This window comes from Eptatretus burgeri, chromosome 4 (assembly GCF_056783735.1).
Source record: "Eptatretus burgeri isolate ZD-2024b chromosome 4, Ebu_testis_v1, whole genome shotgun sequence".
Lineage (NCBI taxonomy): Eukaryota > Metazoa > Chordata > Myxini > Myxiniformes > Myxinidae > Eptatretus > Eptatretus burgeri.
Window position 1 is genome coordinate 136,858,697 of NC_140964.1, and position 27,500 is coordinate 136,886,196.

Below are 27,500 nucleotides of genomic sequence, written 5' to 3' on the forward strand. Positions count from 1 at the left end.
ACATGGGTTTTTGGGTATGAGAGGTTCAGGATGGGGGAAAATGGAAGACAATGCCCAGGAATTGGAAAGGGGGTTGTTGGCAGGAAAACACAATCTCATTATATAGAAAAGAATACGTCTTGAGCGACGTTCATGCATGCACAACTTGGAGGCATAAACAAGGCATTGCACAGGCTTAGCAAAATGAAAACTTCTCGAGTTTGTCTCACACATCAGAATTGTAGACTCACTGCAAATCAAAAGATCCATCGACAACTTTGACATGTTACCTTTATCAACATTCACATGTTTGTTTTGCATTACTAAGTCCTGAAGCATAAGCAATCATTCAATATAATTTAAAGAAGTATGGTCAACTCACACAATGCTTTGTGAGACAGGCCTCTGCCGAGTCAATGATGAAATAACTAAACCTCTACAACTTGAACATCAATTAATCGCAACGGAACGTTTCGGAGGCTGGTGTGCAGCGTATGCAATGTCACATAAGATGGCTAATCAGAAACCGAAGGGCCATCTTTTAGGAAATCATGTGGGATGTGGAACAAAAATGGAGAGAGAGAGAGAGGTGGAGAGAGAGAGAGAGATGGAGAGAGATGGAGAGAGATGGAGAGAGATGGAGAGAGATGGAGAGAGATGGAGAGAGATGGAGAGAGATGGAGAGAGATGGAGAGAGATGGAGAGAGATGGAGAGAGATGGAGAGAGATGGAGAGAGATGGAGAGATGGAGAGAGATGGAGAGAGATGGAGAGAGATGGAGAGAGATGGAGAGAGATGGAGAGAGATGGAGAGAGATGGAGAGAGATGGAGAGAGATGGAGAGAGATGGAGAGAGATGGAGAGAGATGGAGAGAGATGGAGAGAGATGGAGAGAGATGGAGAGAGATGGAGAGAGATGGAGAGAGATGGAGAGAGATGGAGAGAGATGGAGAGAGAGAGAGAGAGAGAGAGAGAGAGAGAGAGAGAGAGAGAGAGAGAGAGAGAGAGAGAGAGAGAGAGAGAGAGAGAGAGAGAGAGAGAGAGAATAACAGAATTAGACTCATCAATCGGTGATCAGAGGCATCGACACTGAATACAAATGTGAAGACAATGAGAGAATGGGAATGGCAGAAATCAATGCACGTGGTTTGAAAATAATTTTTTTTTCAAAATCAAAACCAAATGTAGTTTTCAGACTCACGTTGCGAGTGCGAAACCTTGCTGCGGCTGCGGCCACGTGTCTCAGAAGCCACCTGCGATGACGAGTTTGTGAGGGCCACATTGCCTGGATTGTGACGTCTTGCACGTACGCGTCCTAAAAAAATTCCAACAAAAAATAACAGGTGAATGAAATTCTTTTGTTGGTCTCACAGCCAATGTGAACAGCAGCGTCAATTCTGTCAAGCAAGCAGAGATGAGGCAGGGCGTGAAACTCAAATTACTGCATTCCATCTTACTGTAATTCCCTGTCCGTCTGTCCGTCCGTCTGTCTGTCTGTCTGTCTGTCTGTTCCCAGGTGCCGCAAAAACGGCTGAACCGATCGCAACCATTTTTTGGGTGTGTAATCCTGGGACCGCTTGGAGTAAAATAGGCATAAATATAATAACATGACCCCCTTGACGGCTCCCGTCGGGAGCGGGTGCTTCTCGTGCTTAAAATCTCAAAACTGACTAGAGTATAAAAGAACAGCGCTGTTTGAACCAATCAAACACTGGAATGAAAATGTGATGCATTTCCTCTTTTTTTGCTCTACAAGCTCAACACTTGTGGAACAAGGTTAAATCGACAGTGGGGAAGCGGGGCAACAAGTGGGCACAAGTGGCAAGGGGATAATGAACAGGAAGAGACAGAGAGAGATAGAGACAGATAGAGAAAGAGAGACAGAGACAGAGAGAGAAACAGAGACAGAGAGACAGAGAGACAGAGAAAAAAAAAAAACACTGAAAGCAGCAAATGAGATGGTTGGGTTCGGAACCATTAATGGGGTATTAAAATAGAAAGAGGTGCACAGCTTCTTTGAAGTCACGGAGGGAAGAGTGACACACAACAGGCTCTGGAAGGTGTTTCCATAAACGGGAGAAGCAAGGAATAATAAAGTTGGAGTGTGCAGCCAGCCTTGATTTTGGAAATGTAACGAGGAGAGGGTGACTGGAAGAACGTATACATCCTGAAATTGCGGAAGAAGTTCAGAGGCCAAAGAAAGCAAAGGGGGCAATGTTGGACAATAGACGGTTTAAAAACAGAGACCACTGATATGCCTGTGATGTAAAAGCCAGACCTTGTGGGTTGGACTCGTCATGGGAGATCCAATGATGTTGAGAGCTTAAATTCCACAGAATCAGGGAGAAAGAGATACAATGCTGAAGTGTCAGCCCATAGCGGAGAGCAATATTCCACTGAGTCACAGACAAAGGGCTTTTCGACTGAGTGGCTCTGATTTTCCAAGGAAATATGAATTGACAGAGGATGCTCAGTCTGCGGCTGCCTCTGGATGCCAGCTTTGATGAGTCATCGGCCCATGAGAGGTCTTGCCTGACAATGAGGCCTTGAAGTTCAAGAGACTGAGCGTCTTCCAGTCGCTGACTGTGGAAATAGACACGTGGGAAGTTTGATGATCCTTCCGGATCAACAGGGTGAGACATTTAAGTGAGATTTTCTCAGATAAAAGAAGTTCAATTCATCAGTCCAACATCGAATGAATTGCAGATCGACAATTGTGCCAGGAAGGACATACACTTTTTACAAAAGCTGCCCTCCATTTGGCGTTCTTTCCATGTTGATAAAGGAAGATGCTTTACCACAACCACCTCTCCACAGGATTTCAGTGTACCAGGACCAAGAGGATGGACAAGATAACCGCAGTTGCCAGACAGGAGAGGATAAACGAGTGCATGAGAGAAAGAAGGCATTTCTGAAAGTATTCCAAGGCAGAATCAAGATCAGGTGTTGTGAAAGTGGTGATCTTTTACTTAGGTGAGAGGGCACAATGAAGTCCATGCCAGTTGACCATCTTCTGTGTCATTGAGATATGGACTTTGCCAATAAATTGTTAGAAGAGCCAAGATGGGCAGAAGAGGAACATGAGAGACTCCATCAAAGGTTAGTCATTCCTTCGTCCAGGAGCGAGGGTGCATCAGGTGCATACATCCGGGTTGAGAAGTTTACAGATTGGGTCAAACCCGAAGCATTTCACAGGCCTTTGCAACAAAGCAAAGCCTGATTGTTGCCAAGCCAACACCCAGCCAGCTGGCATGGTGACAGTTGAAATCGCCGATGAGAAACAGACATTGGATGGGTGATAATGGGTTGATCCATGTTAGAGGAAATGGAGGTGTGAAGACAATCATCAACGTAGGGTGCACGGTATGCTGCACAAATAAGCATCTGGTGGTTGCGGAGAGGTTTACGCAGCCAGAGGTATTCCAGAAAGCTTGGAGGTACCAGTGCGGACAATTGACAATGAGCGATTGAGCTCTTGACATATACAGGAGAGGAGGAGTGGTCCATCAGAACAGAAAAGAGAAGAGCCAGTGAGCGACACCAAGGATTCAGAAACCACCTGAGACAAATGTTTCTGTTGAACATACGATGTCCAGAGCTGCAGTCGTAAACTGGATGGAGAGATCAGGAGAATCAGAACAGAGACCTCAAATATTGGTCGACCACAATGAGGGGGTGTGGGGAAGGAGATGAGGAGTTGATCGTGTATGGAGTTGGTCTGACGGTGGAGGTGACGTGACATGTGGTGGGGGCAATGGGACGTGTGGTGGGAAATGCACAACACAAGGGGGAGGCGGCGTGACTCATGGTGGGGGAGAGGCGGTTGTGATGTGTGGTGGGGGCCTGCCTGATGCACGATGGGCCGGGGGGGGGGGGCGGCACGATTGCTGCATAGTAATCATCCATGCACATTTGCAATGAACACAGTATGGCTTATAAGCAAGACAGCAAAATTTGAGAAACCAAGGCATTTTGGATCATTGGTATCTCCCGCAATGAGGCTGAGTCTTTGGGCCTCTCACTCTCTCACCACAGGCTGGTCGGTGGTCTTTCTGTCTTCTACCATCTCCTCCACAGCCTCACCCCTCCTGCTCTCTCTGCGATTTGTCCCCACAACATTTCCGCAAGGGCGCTCAAGGTCCGCCAACAACCCCCTTCTGGTAAAACTCCCAAAATCGCGAATCACTGCTCACCTTCACTCTTTCATTCCTCTTTTTTCCCGCCTTTGGAATAAACTCCCTCACTCTATTCATTCCCATTCTACCTTCCAGGCCTTCAAAACAGCTGTTCACCACCACCTCTTATCATCCCCCATCCAAATCCTCGATCTTTTCTACCCCCGATAATCCACCCCTAACCCACCTCCTTCAAATTCCCTGCTTTCCTTCCTGAAAGTCCCTGTAATGTCCATCTTCTATTCCCCATGTTGCCCGCCCCATCCCTCTCCCTTCCACAGATCTCCTAATGTCTCTGTTCCCCACTGTTTTGTCCTTCCCACTCCCGCCCCTCTTGTCTCATGCTCCCCTTGCTGTGCATTGTGTGTTCGCTCTCACACAAGCCTTGACAAGATATACAAAATATATATATATATATATATATATATATATATATATATATATATATATATATATATATATATATATATATATTCAAATGTTCAAATTGCTTATTTGAAGCCATGATTTCTCAGCTTCAGATGGTTCAAAAACAATTGCCAGAATTCTGGCAAAAGGACAGCGTCTGTCTCTGTGTGTCTCGTTTGCGATATTCTCCAAGTCACCGCTTTGTGCATAATCACCAAACTTCGGAGAAATAATTAATTATGTCTTACACTTCTGCTTGAGGTATAACATTTACTTGCATCTCCTCCACTTACGTCCTTCAGCCCAGGTGAAAGTTGATATGTCTGAGAGTGGTTGCCAGGGTGGTGATGTCGCCGGATGCCGGCGAGTGGCACTTCAAGCCATCCTCACTATGATGGGAATTGTTTTTGTAGTCTTTATTTATTCCAATTATTACTGGACTGTTGATGTTCTATAGCCCTTCCATCCTACCAAATCTTATATCATCCTATCAACTGTCCTTGAGGGGTATATCTGATAATAATAACGAGAACACCACTCAGTGGAGTGCATACCTCCACCAGGCTGAACAGTTTACGTTTTGTATCCCAATGATATCCTGGATCTGGATTCGGATCTGAACCGAAATAGAACCGATTCGTCCTCGTCACACACCCAACCTGTGCACCAAGTTTTGTCTGAATCCGTCGACAGATTTTTGCGTTATTGTGCTCAAAGACAGACAGACGGGGTGAAAACATCGGCGGATGTAATAATAATAATAATCATCATCATAATAATAATAATAAATAAATAAATAAATAATGGCGCCCCCACCTACAGTAGTTTTGGCATTATGAAGGACGAGCTCCATAAAAACACAAATTATAATAATAGTTCAGAGTGAGAGTATAACACTGAAGCAGGTCGAGGAGGGGGCTCGGGGTCCAGGGGGTCCAGGCGGTCTGATGCAGCCCCCTCTTCAGGGCAAATATTATGGAAGAAGAAGTAAAGGAGAGACGAAGAATAAATAGCAATTGCACCACTATTCACAAAATAAACGCATGATGTAAAATATTTATCATCTTCAAGGCCGACTCATCACAGACTGAATTCTCTGATGGCCGCGTTTAACATGAATGCTCATGTTTGCTTTCTGAGTCAGGAAAACCAAAATCGGTTTCCCACTCTCACTCAAGTCATGCGAGAGAACGGTGATGAAAACCGTCATCAAGCATTGGTTTTGGACTTCTTTTTCCTATTTTAATGGAGAAATGAAAGAAAAAAAACATAATAAGTCACAATAATTCATTCAATTACTCAATTATTAATGCTCATGTTTGGTTCGACACCAACTCATCTCTTTAACTTGATCATCCATTGGAGAAACAGGTCATTTAACAGAAAATCGATTCGGAAGGCAATGTTCTTAAAAGTAGGAAGATTAACGGCTGAAAATTCCACTGAGAGTGGAACAATGAGAAACACAATCAAACCACAGTGATAGTCACATGATCCACCGATTATGAAGACGACGACGACGACGACGAAGCAGAACAAGACGAGGAAGGATTTGAAAAAACAAAACAAAAATTAAAGTCGAGAAATTTAAAAGTAAAAGTTCTACCCTGAAGGTAATCTGGTAGCACGACATGGTGATGAAGGTAGTCTGGAAGCACAACATGGACATGAAGGTAGTTTGGCAGCACTCCATGGACATGAACGTAATCTGGTAGCACTACATGGTGATGAACGTAATTTGGTTGCACCACATGGACATGAAGGTAGTCCGGAAGCACCACATGGATATGAAGGTAGTCCGGAAGCACTACATGGTCATTAACGTAATCTGGGAGCACTACATGGACATGAAGGTAGTCTGGAAGCACTACATGGTCATTAACGTAATCTGGTGGTACTACATGGTCATGAAGGTAGTTTGGTGGTGAGTTGAGGTAATCTTGGTGGCATCACATGGTCATGCAGCCTATCGTCACACATGCAAATGCAGTTACATAAGAATTTGCTTTCTCATCTCTTCGCCAATCCTCAGATTACAGAAAGTAAATTTGGCCTTCTTTCATTCTTGTGTTTATAAAACTCAGTGCTCGTCATATGGACATCTGATGAACGCATTGGCCGTACTCCGCCTGCATTCATTGTGTAAATACCGAGCACAAGAATGCTGCTGAGGTTCCGGTTTGTGAAGTTTTAATGTTCCGGCACAAAGATGCGAGATGAAATGGAAAAAAACTCAATACTTCCTGCATTCTCTAGGATTGCTTGCAGGTAGGTACCTTTGGGTGTCCGATGTGAACTAAAAGTTCAGCTCTCAGGTTGATTCAAAAAATCCCTTACTTAATGCGCAATGCTCATCACAAAATGAAAATCTTTCTGAAATGACGGCAAAACCCGTCAACTGTAAACTCAAAGTGATACCACCCCCGCACCACCACCAAGCCAACAGGATAAATTAATGACAAAGCAGCTGAAGCAGAAGTGCGACTGTTACGCTTTCGTTGCAATTGCAATGCCGATGCCATGGATGCATTCCTTTCGGAATTGAAGGAAACTACATACCGTACACATGAAAAGTTTTCAACACTCAGCAAGTGGCAGAAGCACTCATAAAAACCCTCCGGAAGCCCAAAAGCAAACTCGGGACCACCTTGTTCCCACAAAGCATGCTGGGTAGGTTCGCCGCAACTTTGGCACTCGTACGTCGTTCGCACCACGATTAGAACCATGCTCGCCGATCGCCGCTGTGAAACTGCGCCTCATTCCCCCAAAACGATACCTTCAAAGCGGATGAAGAGAGGTGCTCAATCTGAACGACGAGCCGAGAAAAACGAGCGGCCACCTTTACTGGATAGCACCGTACGTCATCTGACCTCGTGACGTCATTTATATTCACCCATCGACGTGGCATGGCATCGTGGTGCGAACGAGGTCTTCGAGGCGGATCACCGAAGGTGATCGCCCAGCGCAAGGCCTGACCCAGCTGTGTGCTGTGTTGGCTGTGAAGAAGAAAATGGCTCAACATTGGCAGCGGTAAACAGATTGTGTTTGACATTGGAGTTGGAATTACAATTGGATGTCGATTTCTGCAGTCATCGGTTGACCGTCCATAGAAGAGAAGGATCAACCGAAAATCAAATCGAAAATCGGAAAGATTTGTCAAGGAGATTACATCATCCGCACATGCTCGTCCTTTTCTCCAAGGGCAGAGCACGGCGGTGGTTCGGAACCAGAAGAAAGAGGAATCCATTTCCCGACAGGCAATTCGAGGAATGTTCAGTGGGAAGTGCAAATTGAATGTAAACAGTAAATTGGAACTGCACGAGTGCAGCATCCGCACAACGAGCGCCACCTGGTTGCCAATGTTGAGCCACCTCGGAGGAAAGGCTTGCCCTCCTTACCGTTTTGTCGAGCTTCAACACCTGGAGGCCAGAGAGGGAAAAACAAAATCCAGTAGGATGTCACACGCCGGTGAGACAAGGACTTGATTGTACCTACTAATAACATCCTTATACTTGACCTGGATGGTTTGACGAGGAAAGGGCTATGGATGCTCCTCACACCGTACAGACTTAAATGTAAACATAGTTTACTCTCAATCACATCCCTCCCCCTTCCCGACACCAGAAAAGGCACAAACACAAAATAGTGTGTTCAAGGATAAGAACATTAGGCAAGGAAACAGCAGGTAACTGATGTAAAGCAGGCCAGGAAAGCAACACTGGGGAGCAGCGAGCAGTCCTCTACACCGTGGCGAGGACAAAAACGGGAAGCAAATGGGAACTCGGCTTACCGGCAGATCTCTCTACTAGGCCGTCCACTAGAGCCAAGCAAACGGGGAGAGATTTGGGAAGGAGTGGAGTATCTCTTTTGTTTTCAGATATTTGGGAAAATACCGTTCATGGTATTAAATGAGGTGACACCAAAAAAGCACATGATACACGCTCGGAAGATAAAAAACAGCTTCCAAAATAACCGTCAAAAAAAACATCAATTCACTTAAAATGGCATCCATCCTTGAGATTCGAAAGCTTAACGAGACAGATAACACGTGTAAGGCAAAACGAATAAAATGTGCAAATCTTGTAGAGCATCGACGGAAAGAGATTGTTAAGTGAAACAAAGGTCAAATCACAAAATAATTAATTAATGATTGGCAATGACTACCTCGGATTACATCATCACATTTACACTCAACCTTTTTGGATGATAATAAAATACTAAAATGCATAATTAAGCAGCAACTGATAAATAAGAACATGTACAATTATTTTGCACAGAACAGGTCATATCTTGTCCACGATTGGCCAAACCACACACACACACACACACACACACACACACACACACACACACACACACACACACACACACACACACACACACACACACACACACACACACACACACACACACACACACACACACACACACACACACACCAAACTGCTGCATGTGAAATGCACGTATGACATTCCATTTCACATGCAATGGTGGACAAGACGATACTGTGTCAATAACGTGGAAGGAAATACACTGAAGATACATTTTCTGTAAGTGTCACTTGGCTGTGCCTGGATGAGTTTGAGGGTTGCGGAGTCGTGGCTGAAACCCAAATCCAAACCAGGTTCCTCCTGATTGACTCCATCTTTGCTCTTTACTTCTTTCGCGTTCCTTCTTGGTCTTCCGCTCGATTTGCTTCTGCATGGAGCGATTTTGTTTTTTCGTTCCGGTTTGTCAGGTGAAAAGTTTGATAATGATTGTACAATTAGTCCCCGTCTCTGATAAAGCCTCACACCAACGAACACCTGTTTCGTCAGGATATTTCAATAATGTACCGACCGCTTATCAACCACTCAATCGAGTGAACACCTGTTCAGAATGGACTCGGACAAGGATTTCAGGCATTTTGTCCACGCTCAAGCAGACATTTGCTACGAAGCAAGCAAAGCATGTTCATGGAAATATTGCGATGGGACGGTCGAGTCTCGCGTGTTCGAATGTATCAGACAGCACCATCCGGAAGCGTTTTTCTCGTGGTTTGTACACGTACAAGTGAGTATCTGTGAGGGGAGCCATATCAACAGGTCTTATGTGGTGTTGTGTGGGATGATTGTATCCACATGGACTGAAACAAACATCACAGACATTGTGAGTGATGTCGGAGACAGACACTATTGACAAAGCCCGAGAGTGTATGTCCGTAAAAGGTGAGGACTACTGCATATGATGATCCCGTTGTTGAAAATAAAATTTCACTTCACTCTAAAAGCGACAATTTGATTGGGGAAATAGGAGAAAACCTTATATTAAATATTGTTGTCGATGAATGAAGGGATCCACCCCAGACTCACCTCCATCATATTCCCTGTTTTCCTTCCTGAAGTCCCTGTCGTGTCCATCTTGTTTACCCCGTCTGTCCCGCCCCATCCCTCTCCCGTCCACAGATCTCCGAATGTTTCTGTTCCCTCCTGTTTTGTGCATCCCTCTCCTGCCCTTCTTGTCTCCTACACCCTTTGTTATATGTTGTTAGCACTTATATGAGCCTTGACAATGTATACAAAAAAAATAACGTTTTCATGAAGTCAATGAAGTGATGACATTTAAAAATAAGACCACTGGTGCAAAGCAGGTTGCTTGGTTACAAAGCAGCCCTTTTTCGGGAGCTTATCTTGGCCCTGGCCTAATGTTGTAACTCAAATTTGGTAGCATTCTGACTGGTGGATCTGGAGAGGAAGATTTTTGAAGGAATTTACTAAGTCCACCATTTTGACCTCCTCAAAGTCACGTGACTGAAACGAGCTTTTATTTGCAATCCCCATTGGCACGTGACGTCGAGAGCGTCGGGAGGGTGTCAAGAGCGCCGAAAGGGCAACGAGAGTGCCAAAATAGTCTTTATCGGTCTATAGGGGTCTAGAGAGGTCTAGAGAGGTCTAGAGAGGTCTGGAAAGGGCTAAAGGGGTCAAAAAGGGGGTAAAAGGGGTTTAAACTAAAAAGTCTAAAGTTTAAAAGTGTCTGAAAGTGTAAGGAGTCGACAGGTGTAAGGGGCCTACAGGTGTAAATGGTACATTCCAAAAGTTGTTGGGTCAAAAGGGTCTAAAATATATCAATGTTGAAAAGCATCTAAAGGGTCTAAAAGATGTAATTATCTCAAGGGTCAATGAAGGGTCTTAAATGGTCTAAGGGGTTTAAATGTTTAAAGTATCTAAAGGAGTCTAAATTATCGAAAGGAGTCTAACGGGTCTAGAGGATCTAAAGTGTTGAAGGGGTCTATCGTCTCTGAAGGAGTCTTAATGATCTTAAGGGGTCTGATGGTCTAAAGGTCCAAATGGAACATTACAATAGTAGTTGGAGTATAAAGGTCTAAAGGGTCTATAGGGTTTTAAGGAGTCAAAAGTTTTATAAAAGGACTAAAAGGTAAAAGGTCTAAGAAAAATGAAACTAAAAAGGACTGAAAGGAGTGTCCCCTCTGGCTTCCTCCCAACCCAACTCTCTGGCATCACCACCTCCTTTCTTTCCCATTCTTCAAAGCAAGAGAGCATTAATTACATGAAGAGGTTAAAATTAAATTAAAAGGGTAAATCAAATTAAATGAAAATGTTTAAATTAAATAAAAAATTAAGATAAACTTAAATTAAGTTGTTTAAATTAAAATTATGATTAAGGTCAAATTAAATCAACATGTTTAAATTAAATTATGATCAAGATCAAATTAAATTATGATGTTTAAATTAAATAACGATTAAGATCAAATTTAATTACGATGTTTAAATTAAATAACGATTAAGATCAAATTTAATTAAGATGTTTAAATTAAATAATGATGAAGATGAAATAACGATGAAGATCAAATTAAATTACGATGTTTACATTAAATAATGATTAAGATGAAATAATGATTAAGATTAAATTAAATTATGACGTTTAAATTAAATAATGATGAAGATGAAATTACAATCAAGATCAAATTAAATTACGATGTTTACATTAAATAATGATTAAGATGAAATAATGATAAAGATTAAACTAAATGAAGATGTTAAAATTAAATAATGATCAACATCAAATTAAAGTATGATGTTTAAATTAAATAATGATGAAGATCAAATTAAATTTAGATGTTTAAATTGAATAACGATCAAGATCAAATTACATTACGATGTTTAAATTAAATAACGATGAAGATCAAATTAAATTACGATGTTTAAATTAAATAACGATCCAGATCAAATTAAATTACGATGTTTAAATTAAATAACGATCAAGATCAAATTAAATTACGATGTTTAAATTAAATAATGATTAAGATCAAATTAAATTACGATGTTTAAATTAAATAATGATTAAGATCAAATTAAATTACGATGTTTAAATTAAGTAACGATCAAGATCAAATTAAATTACGATGTTTGAATTAAATGATTAAGATGAAATAATGATGAAGATCAAATTAAATTAAGATGTCTAAATTAAATAATGATTCAGATTAAATCACGATCAATATCAAAGTAAATCAAGATGTTGAAATTAAATTATGATCAAGATGAAATTAAATTAAGAGGTTATAATTAAATAACGGCGCCAAACAATCTCATGAGATGACAGAGATAATCTCGGAATATGTTATGGACAGACAAACATAGATTACATTTTGATTTAATTAGCTAATTATCTCACCACCTGGATGCAAATTTTTTTTAAGGGTTGCATTAGTTTTTGTGAAACAATGTCATGAATCATCGTGCCGAGTTTCAATTAGTTTTTGTGAAACAATGTCATGAATCATCGTGCCGAGTTTCAAAAAGACCCGTTGAGTTGAGCCGCCACGGAGGAGGAGGGGAAAAAAAAAAAACAATGTTAATGGATCCACAGACTGACAGAAGGATATTTTTATGGCTTTAGGAGTCGATCTTGACTTCATCATAGACAAGCTAAAAATGGAAATCACCATTTTGACAAAATCTAGAAAGGTATCTCCGAGATACGTATCTTACGGATTGCCGTTTATATCTTTGGGCAGAACACCCAGATGATATCAAAGAAGCAAATAAATTGGTTAACCAAAATATATTGTTCTTAAAAAACGATTTTATTTTTAAACTGTGATCTTTCTTTTTGGTGTTCTGCCCAAAGGCAGGTTCGGTGGTGCCAAAGCAGCCCCAAGGGTAAGATTGCACGAAGTGGTTTGCCTTTGCCTCGCCATGCTTTCTGCAACTGGACATCACATTGTTTTACACACTTAACCTTGAATTCACATCATTTATTTAGACAAGTGCATGCCCGTAGGTGCGTGCCCATACATGCAAAAAAAAAAAAAAAAAATATTTAGATAAATGGCCATAACTTGGGAAACAATTGTCCGATTAATATCAAACCTTGAAAAGGCACATACTCAGGTCCCCAGCGTCAATTGTAACGTCATATCAAACGAAGAAGAAGAATTGTGACGTCAATTGTGCAAAAAAAAGGTAATAATAATAATAAATAAAAGAAGAAGAATTGTGACGTCAATCATGACGTCATAGCACCTGTCCTGTCATTGGTTTGGTAAATAAATGGCTGTAACTTGGGAACCGCTCGTCTGATTAATATCAAACCTTGAAAAGGCACATACTCAGGTCCCCAGCAATATACCAAGCAAGTTTCAATTAGATCGGACCAGTGGTTGCCGAGAAACGGCGGTCGCAGATACACATACAGACAGACACACAGAGATTGCTGTAATTACAGATAGATAACACATCAAAATCATGATTAAATCAAATCGATGGTCACAAAATACAGGCAGTCAAAAACAAACAAATAAATAAATAAAAACCTCGAAGAACCGATCTGTGAAATAAAATATCATTTTCAAAATGTCGACCAGGCCGCAACAATCAAAGTCACAAAGAAGCATAGCAGGGCATACCAAGGGAGGCGTAGGATCCAGGAGGTAAGGCGGCGGAGGCGAGGCGGCCCGCACCCGGCACGCCGCCGTGACGAGACTTGGCGACAGCCGCAGCGTTTATATCAATATCACTGCGAGACCGCTGCAAAGAACCGCTGATCGGTAAGCTCACAGTCGATTTGGAGTCCCCAGGAGTAACTGGGAAAAAGAATTGCGGAAGGGGGGATTGAAGTGAAACTACAGCTTTTGAAAAGCAATATTCAATACAAGCAATAGCAAAACAATGTGGAATGATGATTAACTTTTATCATTACGATGAAGTTCCGAAATGACGTCTCGGCAGAATGAGGTGTGGGTTTGAAGTGAAAAGCACAACCAACCGATAAGGACACCACAAATAAAACTGTAGTTGTACAGTAAATTGTAACGCAAAGGAGTACATTTAAACCTGCCTCCTTATATGGATGACTTCACCAAAATCAGTTTAATTGCATCCAAATGAAAAGGCAGAACCAATTGGAAATGGGAAGGAGACCAAAGACTGAGGAGCAGCATGTCAAATGGAATGTCCCCTGTCGGTTAGGACAGAAATTTGTTCAGGGTGCTGGTGATAGCTTGCCAACTCTTCGCAAAGGACACAATGGGATCTTTAACGTCCACCAACTAGTGTCGGCAGACAGGACATCCAGTTTAACGTCGATCCGAGGGACGGCACGTGCTATGATGAATCACCCCGCCTGTGAAACACCGGGATAAGAGTTTATAACTGGGTTGGGATTCGAACCCAGGCTATTATGTACAAGTGTTATTCAAAGTCGGGTGTTCAGTCGAATAAGCAGGAAAACAATGAACCGAGTTGCGATCAATCCTTTGCAAGGGACTGTGTATTATATGTGCAAAAATTGGAATTTGAAACACTTTAACCTTTTAGAAAGTTTGAGAGCCGACAATCGATGACTTATTTCAACGGCATCAGGAAACTCATCCAGCAATATGTGACAACGACTGCAGTCGGCAAAGTGAACAACTAAGAGCTGTTCTGCGTTTCTCTTGTTCAGAAGCAGTCCTTCCTCATTAGTCATGAAAACTTAATCACGAACCCTCATATCATGTAAACTTTAACCCCCCCCCCCCAACTCATATTACACAAGTCTGACCCCCTCCCCCCTCACCCATAACTTTCACTCCTCCATAACCGAGGCTGCACCGATTGAATTAAACATGTCCAATGGTTATAGTTAATCGAGACAATGCAAAATGATGCAGGGTCCATGACTGCACCATCAATACCGATATGTGTTTGTATATTCACAGTTGTGTGACTTGTTCGGTAGTACAGCACTTATTCTGCCTCAACTTCTCTGTCCCCTCTCCCCACCCCTCACATTTCTACATCTTACCCAACCCCCTCCCCCCTTTTTAGCTCTTACACGAGGCTCAACTTCTTATACAAAAAAAAAGAATCCCCCTGTCCCCCTTCAAAAACCCACCCTCATTAAATAATATCAAAAAGTAGATGGTATTCATAGAATACATACCCCGCACAGTCTTTCGGATTCGGTGCGAGCCAAGTCTTTTGTTTTTTAAATTTTTTTTCTTCTTCGATTCAATATGGCTGCCAGACCACATGACCGATGACATCATCTTCATCAAACCATATTTCGCATGGGTGGTTGATTGATGAGTTAAATTTTGCAGTGATCGGTGAGGCAGTTTATCCTTCGAAGATTTTCAAAGACTTCCCCTTAGATCCAATATGGCTGCCAGACCACGAGACGCATGATGGTCATTTTTTTTTATCAAACTCTTATTTCGGCTGTGACAAGAAACTTCTCCTTCGGTGAAATGGCTTGACTGTGATGCAAACGATACAGGTAGGCGAACATCAGGTTGCACCGTGATCTGAGTAGTACGTATCTACTATATATCCATAAAAGTGCTGGTTGAAGTGCTTTTCCAGTAGATGTGATCCAGTGGAGAATCCGAGTCTGTGGTGGACACTTTCACAGGTTGTGAGAATCCTTTGGAGGACATAAACTCGAGCAGTCTGGATGAGCTAGCTGTTGATTGTAGATCATCGATGAAGTCTCCAAGGACAACAGTTGGCATTGCTTGATCGGGAATGGTGGAAAGGTAATTGTCCAGGACGGGCAAGAATGTTGTCATTGAAAGGTGTGGACGCTTCGCGTGTGACGGGTAATTATGGGATTATAACCCAGTCCCACTCCGTGAACTACACGGTATTCATACAATACTTACCCCACGCAATCTTGAGAAAGACAAGGTGCGAGCCAACTCTTCTGTTTTTCCATCTCTGGGCATCAAGTTTTGTTTAATTCACCACACAAGTTCTCAGGGGGGCGGGTGTCATCCAAAGTTTTCATTTTTTCCGTTGAACGGTTTTCAATGTACGCCATATCAAATGGTCATGTAACACATGTGGGAAAGTTTCAATTTCCTCTGTTCAATAGTTTTCAACGTAGGCTTTTAACAAAATGCAGACAAGTACATACGCGACCAATTGCTTAACCCCGCTTTTCGGTTCATGCGTGCGAGGTATAAAAAAATAAATAAATAAATCACACAGAGAGCGACACTTGGAAAAACAGAACAAAGTAGAACTGCACTCGGTAGAGCGCATACCTCTGCCAGGTGGAACAGTATCCAATCCGCTTGTTCTTGTCACCAAACCAACTCAAATACACCGAGTTTTATCATAACTCGTCCACAACTTTTTGAGATATGTTACATATATATATCGTTTTTGGCGCCATCTCTCAATTTTATAAATTAGGCCCGTGTTAACATTTTGACCTCAAAAATAATTGGTGGTTGACTTCAGTGACCTGCTCTATGCAAATCCTCTTCAAATTTCAAATCAATCGGGTAAAAACCGGCAATTTGAGAAATTTGGCCAATGTTGACCTTTTCACCTGTGCTGACCTCAAAAATAATTGGTGGTTGAATTTCGTGAGCCGATATGAAAATCCTGTTGAGATTTCAAGTCAGTCGGATGAAAATTGACAATTTCAGAAATTCTGGCCGATGTCGACCTTTTGGCCCAAGTTGACCTCAAAAATAGTTGGTCGTTGAATTCAGTGACTTCATATGCAAATTCTCTTCAAATTTCAAGTCAATTGGATGAAAATCGATAATTCTAGAAAATTCACCGACGACCTCAAAAGAGTGACCGCTGTATCACATTGTCACGTAACATGTGGTAAAGTTTCAATTTCCTCCGCTGAACGGTTTTCGATGGACGCTCTTAACAAAATGCAGACACGACGCATGACGTGTGCTATACGGACGTACGCTACCGTTCGCTTAACCTTACTCTTCGCTTCACGAGCGAAGGGAAATAAAATAAAATAAAAATACAGGATTGAAACCGAAATGGTGATTACATTTATGATCCGTACTCGCAAACAGTCGCTTGCCTTCGTATGCTTCTTCCCATGCTCTCCATCAACATCCTGCAATTTGCCAACATCAATGCCTCACACCAATAATGTTCACTGTCCACAAATGATGTTTGAATGAAGACGTGGTGAATGTAATATTTTTAGTCCACGGAGTGTCAGGCCCTCTGTGTTAATGGCATCTCACAATAGGTAGGCCTCAGGGTTTGCTCGTCACTCGGCTGACGGGCGTGTTGGTGGCCCTACAGTCTTTCATGGACCTCCTCAGGTCTTGCTCCTCAAACTTATCAACTCTCCATCCATTCCTTCTTCCGTCCCTCGCTCATCTTATGTGTGTAACAATCTTCCTGACAATGTCTTGTGCTCTTCCCTTCAGGTCTTCAAGTGTGCTGCCAACCACCACCGTATGGTCCCGTCCATTTCTATCTCTGAGCATCTGTGCACCCATGAGAACCCTGTCTCACTATTACTTGCAACTCCTATCCTCATGCTGTGGTGCATCCATGTATTGTTTCCATAAAACCGTGCAAGACTTTAAGAAAAGTGATGGCTTCTTAAAGATGACAAATGACATTTAATTGTTATGTATTAAAAGGCTAAAGATATGGGGGGGGGGGGAGGAGTGCAGATTATCCTGAAAATAAAAAGGTTGATATGTACGTGCAAACTCTAAATTAAATCTTCATGGCTCATAGGAAAGGAAACGACAGCTGAAAGTGAATGAAGGAAAACCAATTTGTATAATCCTGTCATGTACAAACAGAGTGTGCACATGTAGGTGTCAACAAAGAAACCAGAAATAAAGGAGAATACACTTCGTGTTTTGGTTGCAATCAACGGTTTCACCATACATTCATGACGTCGTTAAAATTCAATGACGACGTGAATAAAAATTCCAACAAATGAATACAGAGCATGCTAAAATCAGAAAAATCACTGCCAACATCACATGGGTACCAGCGATGCGGCATGGCACGCTGTGTGTGTGTGTGTGTGTGTGTGTGTGTGTGTGTGTGTGTGTGTGTGTGTGTGTGTGTGTGTGTGTGTGTGTGTGTGTGTGTGTGTGTGTGTGTGTGTGTGTGTGTGTGTGTGTGTGTGTGTGTGTGTGTGTGTGTGTGCGCACGCACGCGCGCCCCCATCTCAGTCTGTATGTCTGTCTGTCTGTCTGTCTGTGCACCCGTCTCCGTCTGTCTGTCTATGCGCCCGTCTCTGTCTGTACGTCTGTTTGTGCGCCCGTCTCTGTCTGTACGTCTGTTTGTGCGCCCGTCTCTGTCTGTACGTCTGTTTGTGCGCCAGTCTCAGTCCGTCTGTCTGTCTGTGTGTCTGTGTGTCTGTGCGCCCGTCTCCGTCTGTGTGTCTGTGCGCCCGTCTCCGTCTGTGTGTCTGTGCGCCCGTCTCCGTCTGTGTGTCTGTGCGCCCGTCTCCGTCTGTGTGTCTGTGCGCCCGTCTCCGTCTGTGTGTCTGTCTGTACGTCTGTTTATGCGCCCGTCTCTGTGTGTCTGTCTGTCTGTGCGCCAGTCTCAGTCCGTCTGTCTGTCTGTGTGTCTGTGCGCCCGTCTCCGTCTGTGTGTCTGTGCGCCCGTCTCCGTCTGTCTGTCTGTGCGCCCGTCTCCGTCTGTCTGTCTGTGCGCCCGTCTCCGTCTGTCTGTCTGTGCGCCCGTCTCCGTCTGTCTGTCTGTGCGCCAGTCTCAGTCCGTCTGTCTGTCTGTGTGTCTGTGCGCCCGTCTCCGTCTGTGTGTCTGTGCGCCCGTCTCCGTCTGTGTGTCTGTGCGCCCGTCTCCGTCTGTGTGTCTGTGCGCCCGTCTCCGTCTGTGTGTCTGTGCGCCCGTCTCCGTCTGTGTGTCTGTGCGCCCGTCTCCGTCTGTGTGTCTGTCTGTACGTCTGTTTATGCGCCCGTCTCTGTGTGTCTGTCTGTCTGTGCGCCAGTCTCAGTCCGTCTGTCTGTCTGTGTGTCTGTGCGCCCGTCTCCGTCTGTGTGTCTGTGCGCCCGTCTCCGTCTGTGTGTCTGTGCGCCCGTCTCCGTCTGTGTGTCTGTGCGCCCGTCTCCGTCTGTGTGTCTGTGCGCCCGTCTCCGTCTGTGTGTCTGTGCGCCCGTCTCCGTCTGTGTGTCTGTGCGCCCGTCTCCGTCTGTGTGTCTGTGCGCCCGTCTCCGTCTGTGTGTCTGTGCGCCCGTCTCCGTCTGTGTGTCTGTGCGCCCGTCTCCGTCTGTGTGTCTGTGCGCCCGTCTCCGTCTGTGTGTCTGTGCGCCCGTCTCCGTCTGTGTGTCTGTGCGCCCGTCTCCGTCTGTGTGTCTGTGCGCCCGTCTCCGTCTGTGTGTCTGTGCGCCCGTCTCCGTCTGTGTGTCTGTGCGCCCGTCTCCGTCTGTGTGTCTGTGCGCCCGTCTCCGTCTGTGTGTCTGTGCGCCCGTCTCCGTCTGTGTGTCTGTGCGCCCGTCTCCGTCTGTGTGTCTGTGCGCCCGTCTCCGTCTGTGTGTCTGTGCGCCCGTCTCCGTCTGTGTGTCTGTGCGCCCGTCTCCGTCTGTGTGTCTGTGCGCCCGTCTCCGTCTGTGTGTCTGTGCGCCCGTCTCCGTCTGTGTGTCTGTGCGCCCGTCTCCGTCTGTGTGTCTGTGCGCCCGTCTCCGTCTGTGTGTCTGTGCGCCCGTCTCCGTCTGTGTGTCTGTGCGCCCGTCTCCGTCTGTGTGTCTGTGCGCCCGTCTCCGTCTGTGTGTCTGTGCGCCCTTCTCCGTCTGTGTGTCTGTGCGCCCGTCTCCGTCTGTGTGTCTGTGCGCCCTTCTCCGTCTGTGTGTCTGTGCGCCCTTCTCCGTCTGTGTGTCTGTGCGCCCTTCTCCGTCTGTGTGTCTGTGCGCCCGTCTCCGTCTGTGTGTCTGTGCGCCCTTCTCCGTCTGTGTGTCTGTGCGCCCTTCTCCGTCTGTGTGTCTGTGCGCCCGTCTCCGTCTGTGTGTCTGTGCGCCCTTCTCCGTCTGTGTGTCTGTGCGCCCTTCTCCGTCTGTGTGTCTGTGCGCCCTTCTCAGTCTGTGTGTCTGTGCGCCCTTCTCAGTCAGTCTGTGGAGAGGAACAAGTGGAAAAAAAACAAAAAAACAGAAGCACGAGAGCTTGTGAAATGGAGTGGTTCGGGAGGGAAGATTTCGGGAGGTTCGGGAGGGAGGGAGGGAGGGAGGGAAAAAGGGCTTGTGAGATTTTAAAAAGCTCGAGAGTAATAATGAGAGACACCATAAAAGCTATCCATCCATCCATCGGGAACATACTCTGTGCAGAGCGTCGGTGCTGCCGAAGCAGTCTCCTGGGCTATTGGGCACAATCCTGGATGGGTTGCCACTCCGACACAGGATACTCGAATGGCAAATTCTTCCCTGCAAGCTGGTACGAATTTTGCTGACCTCAGAAGAATGACAGGCTGTCAACCCCACATCATATTAATTCGACGGCTGAGCGGGATTTTAACTCTGGACCCTAGGATCTCAAGCCCACCACCCGAACCATGAAGCTAACACCAGGCAAACAAGGCCATGATGTGCAACAATCTTGAAGGAGTGTGTGGAAGAACACGACAAAACAGACAAAGGGAATCAGATACACAGACAGGTGAGAGGTGACGTCCACAACAGGATAAGCAAAATGAAAGAGCACCGATCCAACTTCACGGCGAGCATTTTGCCGGCCACTGTACCTTGGCTTGCTTTCGCTGTCAGTGAGTTTGTCACTGGACGCTTGGTGGCAGCAATCCTACTGCAGTGACAGAACAGAGGTTACAAGTTCAGTAACTAACATGAAGAAAGCGTGAAATACAAGTTGACCTGTGCCAATAACAATTATAAGCAAATACATTTCAGCAACATCACAAAATCCATCGAGTGAAAAAAAAAACATGTTTTATACAATTATATAATTTTATATATATATATATATATATATATATATATATATATATATATATATATATATATATATATATATATATATATATATATATAAAAGAACAACAAAGTTACAACCATCTTTAAAAAATACAAAAAAAAAGGATTAAAAACAAACAAACTCAAAGCTCGAGCTAAAAAGTGTTGTTTCAAACCTCAAGGTTCATGTTCACCGGACTCACTTGAGACTCTCTTGTGAGGACGAGGTAGACTGATCCGAACGAGGGAGCGAGCCGACGCTAGCTGAACTACGCAGGTGGCTCTGCAGGGCTTTCTGGTACGAGGGTTCCAATGATGCATAAATGGCCTCGGCTTCAGATGGGAAGTGTCCTTGTAAACCCCAGTAACACCTGCCAAGGATGAAGCGTGCAAGCAAAGAAACATCAATCGCATTGTAATGGACTTGAGGTGCAATGAAACATGAACAAACATCGACGACAAATTTGCATATCTCATTGGACCGAGAATTACGTCGGTGAACACGTTTACCCACCCGTACCTTTCCTCCGCACACTCGCCTCTGAACCGTCTCGCCGAGAGGTGAACCTCAGCAGCAGCCTGGTGTTCCACAGACACGGTGATTCTTCAATGTGTGTCCCTTGGATAATCGTTAAAGCGGACCTCTCGTCTGTCGGCATTAGTCGGTGGACGTTAAAGATCCCAAGTGATGTCCTTCGCGAAGAGAAGACGAGCTATTGCCGGCATCCTGAACAATTTACAAATTCCTGTCCTGACTTCCTGTGTGTCGAAGTGGCGAACCGTTCAGTCTTGCTAACCGAGCCAATAAATTGGTTTGGCAAAAGCGATGCTCTGCATCGGGCGTGCTTTACGAGTTGATCTTTCCTCCACTGATATTCCTCTGCAGAACAATGCCCAAAGCTTTGGCATTGTTCATTACGTCCGCCATCACATCGGTGGACGAAGGTTATGTTTTCACCCCGTTTGTCTGTCTGAATCCATTCATAACGCTCTGAGATATCCTGCTCACAGACGAAACTTGGTGGACAGGTTGGGTGTGTGACAAGGACGAATTGATTTGATTTTGTTGAAGATCCGGATTCGGATCCAGACATGGGAATTTTTTAGTTACCCTGCGCTCGCGCAGCAAAAGGCATGGTTAAGTGATCGGTAGCAGACGTACGTACGTCTGCATTTTGTTAAGAGCGTACATCGAAAACCAATCAGCAGAGGAAATTGAAACTTTACCACATGTTACATAACCATGTGAGTTCGCGGTCACTCTTTTGAGATCAACATAGGCCAAAGGTCAACATCAGCCGATTTTCCCAAAATCCTCAATTTTCCTCCGATTGACGAGAAATTTGAGGACGATTTGCACATTCGGGCATTGAATTCAACCACCAATTATTTTTGAGGTCAACATAGGCCAATACTTCTAAGATTGTCAATTTTTATCCGAATGACTTGAAATTTGAACAGGATTTTCATAAACATGTCCATCATGCGTCACGTGCTCTGGCAGTCATATTGAAAGCCAGGGGAAAAAAAAAAATCTTTAAAAACCTCTGTCGGAGAAACCGCTTGACCGATCGATCCAAAATTTAACTAATCGATCAGCTACCTATGGGAAAGATGGTTTGATAAAGATGACGTCATCGGTCACATGGTCTGGCAACCATATTGGATGAAAGGAAAGAAAAAAAAAAAAGACTTGGCTCGCACCGAGTCCTTCTCAAGACTGCGCTGAGTATGTATTCTACGAATACCATCGAGTTTTTAAAGTGATTCTTCATAATTGAGAAATCTGGCCAAAAAACGATTATATATAATGATATTTCAAAAAGTTGTGGATTTGTTACGACAAAACTTGGTGGATACGAGTTGGGTAGGTGACAAAAACAAGCCGATTAGATTTTGGTTAAGCTCAGATGCAGATCCGGCCTATTAGTGGGATACAAAATGTAAACCGTTCAACCCGGCAGAGGTATGCACTCCACCGAGTGCCATTCTAGTTTCTGTTGAAATGGCAAACATTTTAGCGTTCTTCCTTCGTCTTCCTTGTGGTTATTATGACCCGAGCCAAAATAAGTGCAAGGATTCCAAACTCACTTCCTGGCTTCAGTCCGTGCCTCTGAGTCTGCATCGTGAATCCCCTTCTTGATGGTCTCGACAAGGAGCCCGACGTGCCTGAAACAGACAACGTCTCAAGAATCAGCTGGAAAATAACCAGCGTGCTGTGCAGCATGGTCAAGACGATGCACATCCGGCGAACACAAACCCCTCAAAACGTCCATGCAAAGACGACTTGAAACGTGTTAACTTCCTGATAGCACACCGTTGTTATCGATATCATTCCGTGCAAAAAGACCAACAAACAAATCGACTTTAGCTTCCTGATGCTGTCCACAATTATCAAGTTTAACAAGAGCAAAATTGTCAAGCATTTCAATTCACATTTTTGCAAAAAAAAAAAAATGAATGTCCAGATGGAGGAACTTCCTTACTTTTCCAATGTCTGTACTTGCCATTCCTGGAGAAGGAGATCGAGGAACTCAAAACATCGTCTACAAAACAGGACAGAGGGAAGTGTGTGAAGAGGAAAAGAAGGCAAAATATGGCAAAGAGTCAAACATCATCGTCTGATGATAACTTTAAAAGTTAATAAATAAATAAAAGGGGAAAACTTGGTTTCATGACCGTTGATCATTGCAACGGAAGACCAGTGCGTTGCTTTGAAGAGAAATTGCTCACCTGCGCACAGACACAGACTTGGACGTGCAGTTGTTGGTCAGGATAGGGATGAGGCGCGGTCCGTGCGTGTGCTGCACACGGTGGTGAAGAAATGTACACTCGTAATCATGGATCGCGCACAGCAACGTCTCACATTTACGAGAACAATCATCACCTTACATTTTAAAAAAAACCAAAATGAGACTCCACAAGGAGAGCGAATAACATGCTTGGGAGGATGAAAACCAAAAGGTTGGCATCAAGATCAAAACAAATCACAGATGGGCTTTGACTTGGAAGAAAATGATTTTTTTTGAGCTGTTGATGAGTTAAGTAATAAGAGAGAGAAAAAAAAATAAATCTATTAATGGAGGCAATTCAATTTTAAAAAACAGGACAATGGAGATCATTCGATTGGAAAACCTCAAACGAAAAGAAACCAAAGAGTTGGTTTGCACAAGAATGAGTGTGAGAGGTGAGAGGAATTTGGAGGTGGAAAGGATTTGGTCAGGAGAAGAACGTTATGTTCAAGAGGATTGATACGGTCTTGTCGCCGACCGTTTTCGAGAAAAGACGCGCGAGTCGGAAGGGAGAATTTTTAAAAAGTGGGTAACATATGACATCACATCCATCCGTCGCTCAAATGCTCCAAGGCTTACTCAACTCACTCGCACGATGATCCGGATGGTTGCCACGCCGGAGGTGGCCATGATCTTCGCACTGTTGGGTACCAGGTTGAACAACGTCGGGACGATGGCCTCCGCACCATGGTCAAATCTGCTGCCCAGTACGATGGACAAGTGTCTGTGCCAAATCGCAGCACCGAGATGATGTATGTTAGAAAAGTATGTCCCAATGAAAGTAAAACCAAATATAATCATAACTTGGGAGGAAGCAAACCAAAACGTTTCCTGCTTGGGAGGAAAATCTGTTGTTGTTGCACCCCCTTCCACAACATTTGACCCCTGATATCACATGAAAGATAAATGTTCAAGATTTCAGAAACATTTTTCAACCCCCCCACCCCCGCCCCACCATTAGTGGTGGGAAAAACATCACCGATTGTGATTTGAAATATCTCACTTGTGTACAACCAGTGACGTCGTGTCGCTCCAACATTGCTAACTTGTCTCTTTAATCTCTTTTCCTCTCTATTTCTCTCTTTCGTTATCCATCTTTCTAACGAGAAGTGAATTCTTGCAGAAATTTTTTTTCTGTAAGACTCACTTGGCTGTGCCTGGATGGGTTTGAGGGTTGCGGAGTCGCAGGTGAAACCCGAATCCTATCCAGGTTCCTCCTGATGACTCCGTCTTTGCTCTTTACTTCTTCGGGTTCCTTCTTGGTCTTCCGTTTCATTATCCCATTATTTCATGTTATGCAGTATCACAAATTAATGATGTTAGGTCATTATAATTGATGTACACAGGAAATATTGAAATTATGTGTGTACGTGCAGTCTGTGCAGGTGGCCCAGATGTATGTGGCCATGCAGGTAAACTATCACATTCAAAATTGCAACTGTCCTGTGTTTTACAAGAGTTGTATGTGGTGAGGAATGATAACAGATAACAGTTTATTTCATATTAAATCTTGGCTGAAAAGTACAAGGGCCGTACTGAAAGTAAAGAGCACATTTATTGCACAGTAAAAAAAAAAAAAGGTACAGGTAAGAAAGCTGATGTTTGAATAGTAACTGGACATTCCACAATACTTTTCCACAAAATCTCAGCAACGACCCACGCATTTCTACCAGCGCTGCATGAGCTTACAAATCCCACTGTGAAAGAAGTCCGTTCTAACTATTCATATCACAACCAGCTACGTACGGCTATCTGGACTGCCTCATGTTTTGCGTCGTGCTGGCCTCTCATGTGATCTTTGAAGGGCCGAACAGCTGGGAACCAAACGAGGGGGGCAAGTCTGGACTGTGTGGGGGGGTGGGGGTGTGGAAGCACTTCTCAGCCATCATTCAATAATTCTTCTCATGTCAGACACGCAGTGTAAGGTCTGGAGTTGTCATCTATCTATAATTCCAGCAATGTCTGTGTCTGTGTCTGTGTCTGTGACCGCTGTTTCTTCACAACCACTGGTCCGATCTAATTGAAACTTGCCAGGTATATTGCTGGGGACCTGAGTATGTGCCTTTTCAAGGTTTGATATTAATCGGACAAGTGGTTCCCAAATTATGGCCATTTATTTACCAACCAATGACAAGACACGTTGTCGCGTGGCCGATGGGGAAGGGAAGCACAGCCACGTTCCCCATTACGGGTTACAACGTACGGGCTTCCGGAGAGTGATGACTTCGTGTATTCTAATAATTTCTCGATTTCTTATGCGCATTTATAGATAAACACAATGCCCCAAGTTATGATCGTTTTCATATTAGACGGTGCATAAATTTCAGTAACATCAGAGTGAGCTGGTGTGCTCCGAACCAGGAAGTAATTTTTTTTTTCTCTCTCTTCTCTTCTCTTTTTGTTTTTCATTGCGATGACATTGCGAAAAGGCAAAATACGTTGGCGTTAATTGAATATTTGAGCATTAAAACTGAATTGCGAATAATCTGCGAACTTCCAGGCCACGCACGTACGGGCACGGGAGAGCGAAGAAACGGCCTGTGTGGTTGTTGTTTGTTGCTCGCGGTTTGAATTTTTTTTATTTTTTTTTTTTACGGGCACGTACTCGTCTATGTATAATTCCAGCAATCTCTGTGTGTGTCGATGTGTCTGTGACCGCTGTTTCTCAACAACCACTGGTTCGATGTCATTGAAACTTGCCAGGTATATTGCTGGGGACCTGAGAATGTGCCTTTTCAAGGTTTGATATTAATTGGACAAGTGGTTCCCAAGTTATGGCCATTTATTTACCAAACCAATGACAAGACACGTTGCTGCGTAGACGTGGCCGATGGGGAAAGGGCGCCTTAGTTACCGTGGCGGAGGAGTGGCAATGGTCGATGGCAGCGAATGTCATGGCAAGCAAAGACAGGGAGGGAAACTTGATTTTAATTTGGATTTTAATTAACTCTGTGTGTGTAAGTATCACAGCAGTTGTTACTTCAATGCAAGCGATAATTTGTGGAATGCATGTGAACATTCCGTACGGGCACGCACCACTTCCGGATAGTGATGACTTCCTGTATTCAAATAATTTCTCAATTTCTTATGTACATTTATAGATGAACACAATGCCCCAATCCAGTCGTCGTTTACGAGAGCGAAGGAACGGACTGTGTGGTTGTTTGAAAGTTTTTTGGGGTTTTTTTTTTTGGTTTGCACGCACGGCCATGCACTGGTATTGAAAAATAACAGCTTTTTTTTTTTTTTCCATCGGGTGCTTTTCCCAAAGTGGACGTTTCAGTTTCTTGAGCGTCTGAACATAGCGAGCAGGAATTGATCGTTTCCCCTTTGGACAGGAAATCAACCAGTATGCATCCGTCCATCCATCCCATCCATTGGGACCGTACTCTGTACAGAGCGTTGGTGCTGCCAAAGCAGTCTCCTGGGCTATTGGGCAAAATCCTGTACGTGTCGCCACTCTGACACAGGATACCAGCATGCTGGCACTCATTTTGCCGAACCTCGGAAGGATGACAGGCAGAGTCAACCCCACTTGGTATTAATTCAACAGCAGAGTGGGATTTGAACTCAGGCTCCAAGGATCCCAAGCCCACCACCCGAACCATTAAGCCAACACCAGGCATTGACCAAGGATGAGCATTGATGAAGGATATAGTTAAATAAGGCCATTAATTATCTTCAAAAGGGGTGTTTTAATTAACCCAAAACCCAATTTTCACTCTTGCACTTCATTGCTGATCCCTTAGTATGCATGCAAAGTTTCAGGCTGCTACATTTCATGGTTTGGGCGTTATGGAGGAGACACACACGGACGCACGTACACACACGTATAGATTATCTTCTTCACAACCGAAGGTGGATGGAGGTTATGCTTCCACCCCTGTTTGTTGTAAAACTTGTCTGTCTGTGAGCAGGGTCCTAAAAAGTAACGGACGGATCCGTACGA

At 44.0% G+C, this 27,500-nt stretch overlaps 1 protein-coding gene across 27 annotated transcripts in view; it reads right to left on the bottom strand.

Moving 5' to 3' along the window:
- LOC147029197 (CLIP-associating protein 1-A-like) overlaps window positions 1–27,500 on the bottom strand; it is a 203,338-nt gene that overhangs the window by 76,204 nt on the left and 99,634 nt on the right. For 16 of the 27 annotated variants that reach the window (XM_085880109.1, XM_085880116.1, XM_085880113.1 and 13 more), the window contains 10 exons: window positions 24,140–24,275; window positions 23,493–23,563; window positions 23,246–23,305; window positions 22,851–22,928; window positions 20,963–21,130; window positions 20,534–20,592; window positions 13,470–13,646; window positions 8,352–8,378; window positions 7,960–7,980; window positions 1,180–1,293 (listed from right to left, as the gene is read on the bottom strand). In XM_085880109.1, the coding sequence (XP_085736235.1) occupies window positions 1,180–1,293; window positions 7,960–7,980; window positions 8,352–8,378; window positions 13,470–13,646; window positions 20,534–20,592; window positions 20,963–21,130; window positions 22,851–22,928; window positions 23,246–23,305; window positions 23,493–23,563; window positions 24,140–24,275 (911 nt within the window). The remainder of the gene's footprint in view (window positions 1–1,179; window positions 1,294–7,959; window positions 7,981–8,351; window positions 8,379–13,469; window positions 13,647–20,533; window positions 20,593–20,962; window positions 21,131–22,850; window positions 22,929–23,245; window positions 23,306–23,492; window positions 23,564–24,139; window positions 24,276–27,500) is intronic. The other 11 variants (XM_085880118.1, XM_085880121.1, XM_085880120.1 and 8 more) reach the window with 3 other exon arrangements.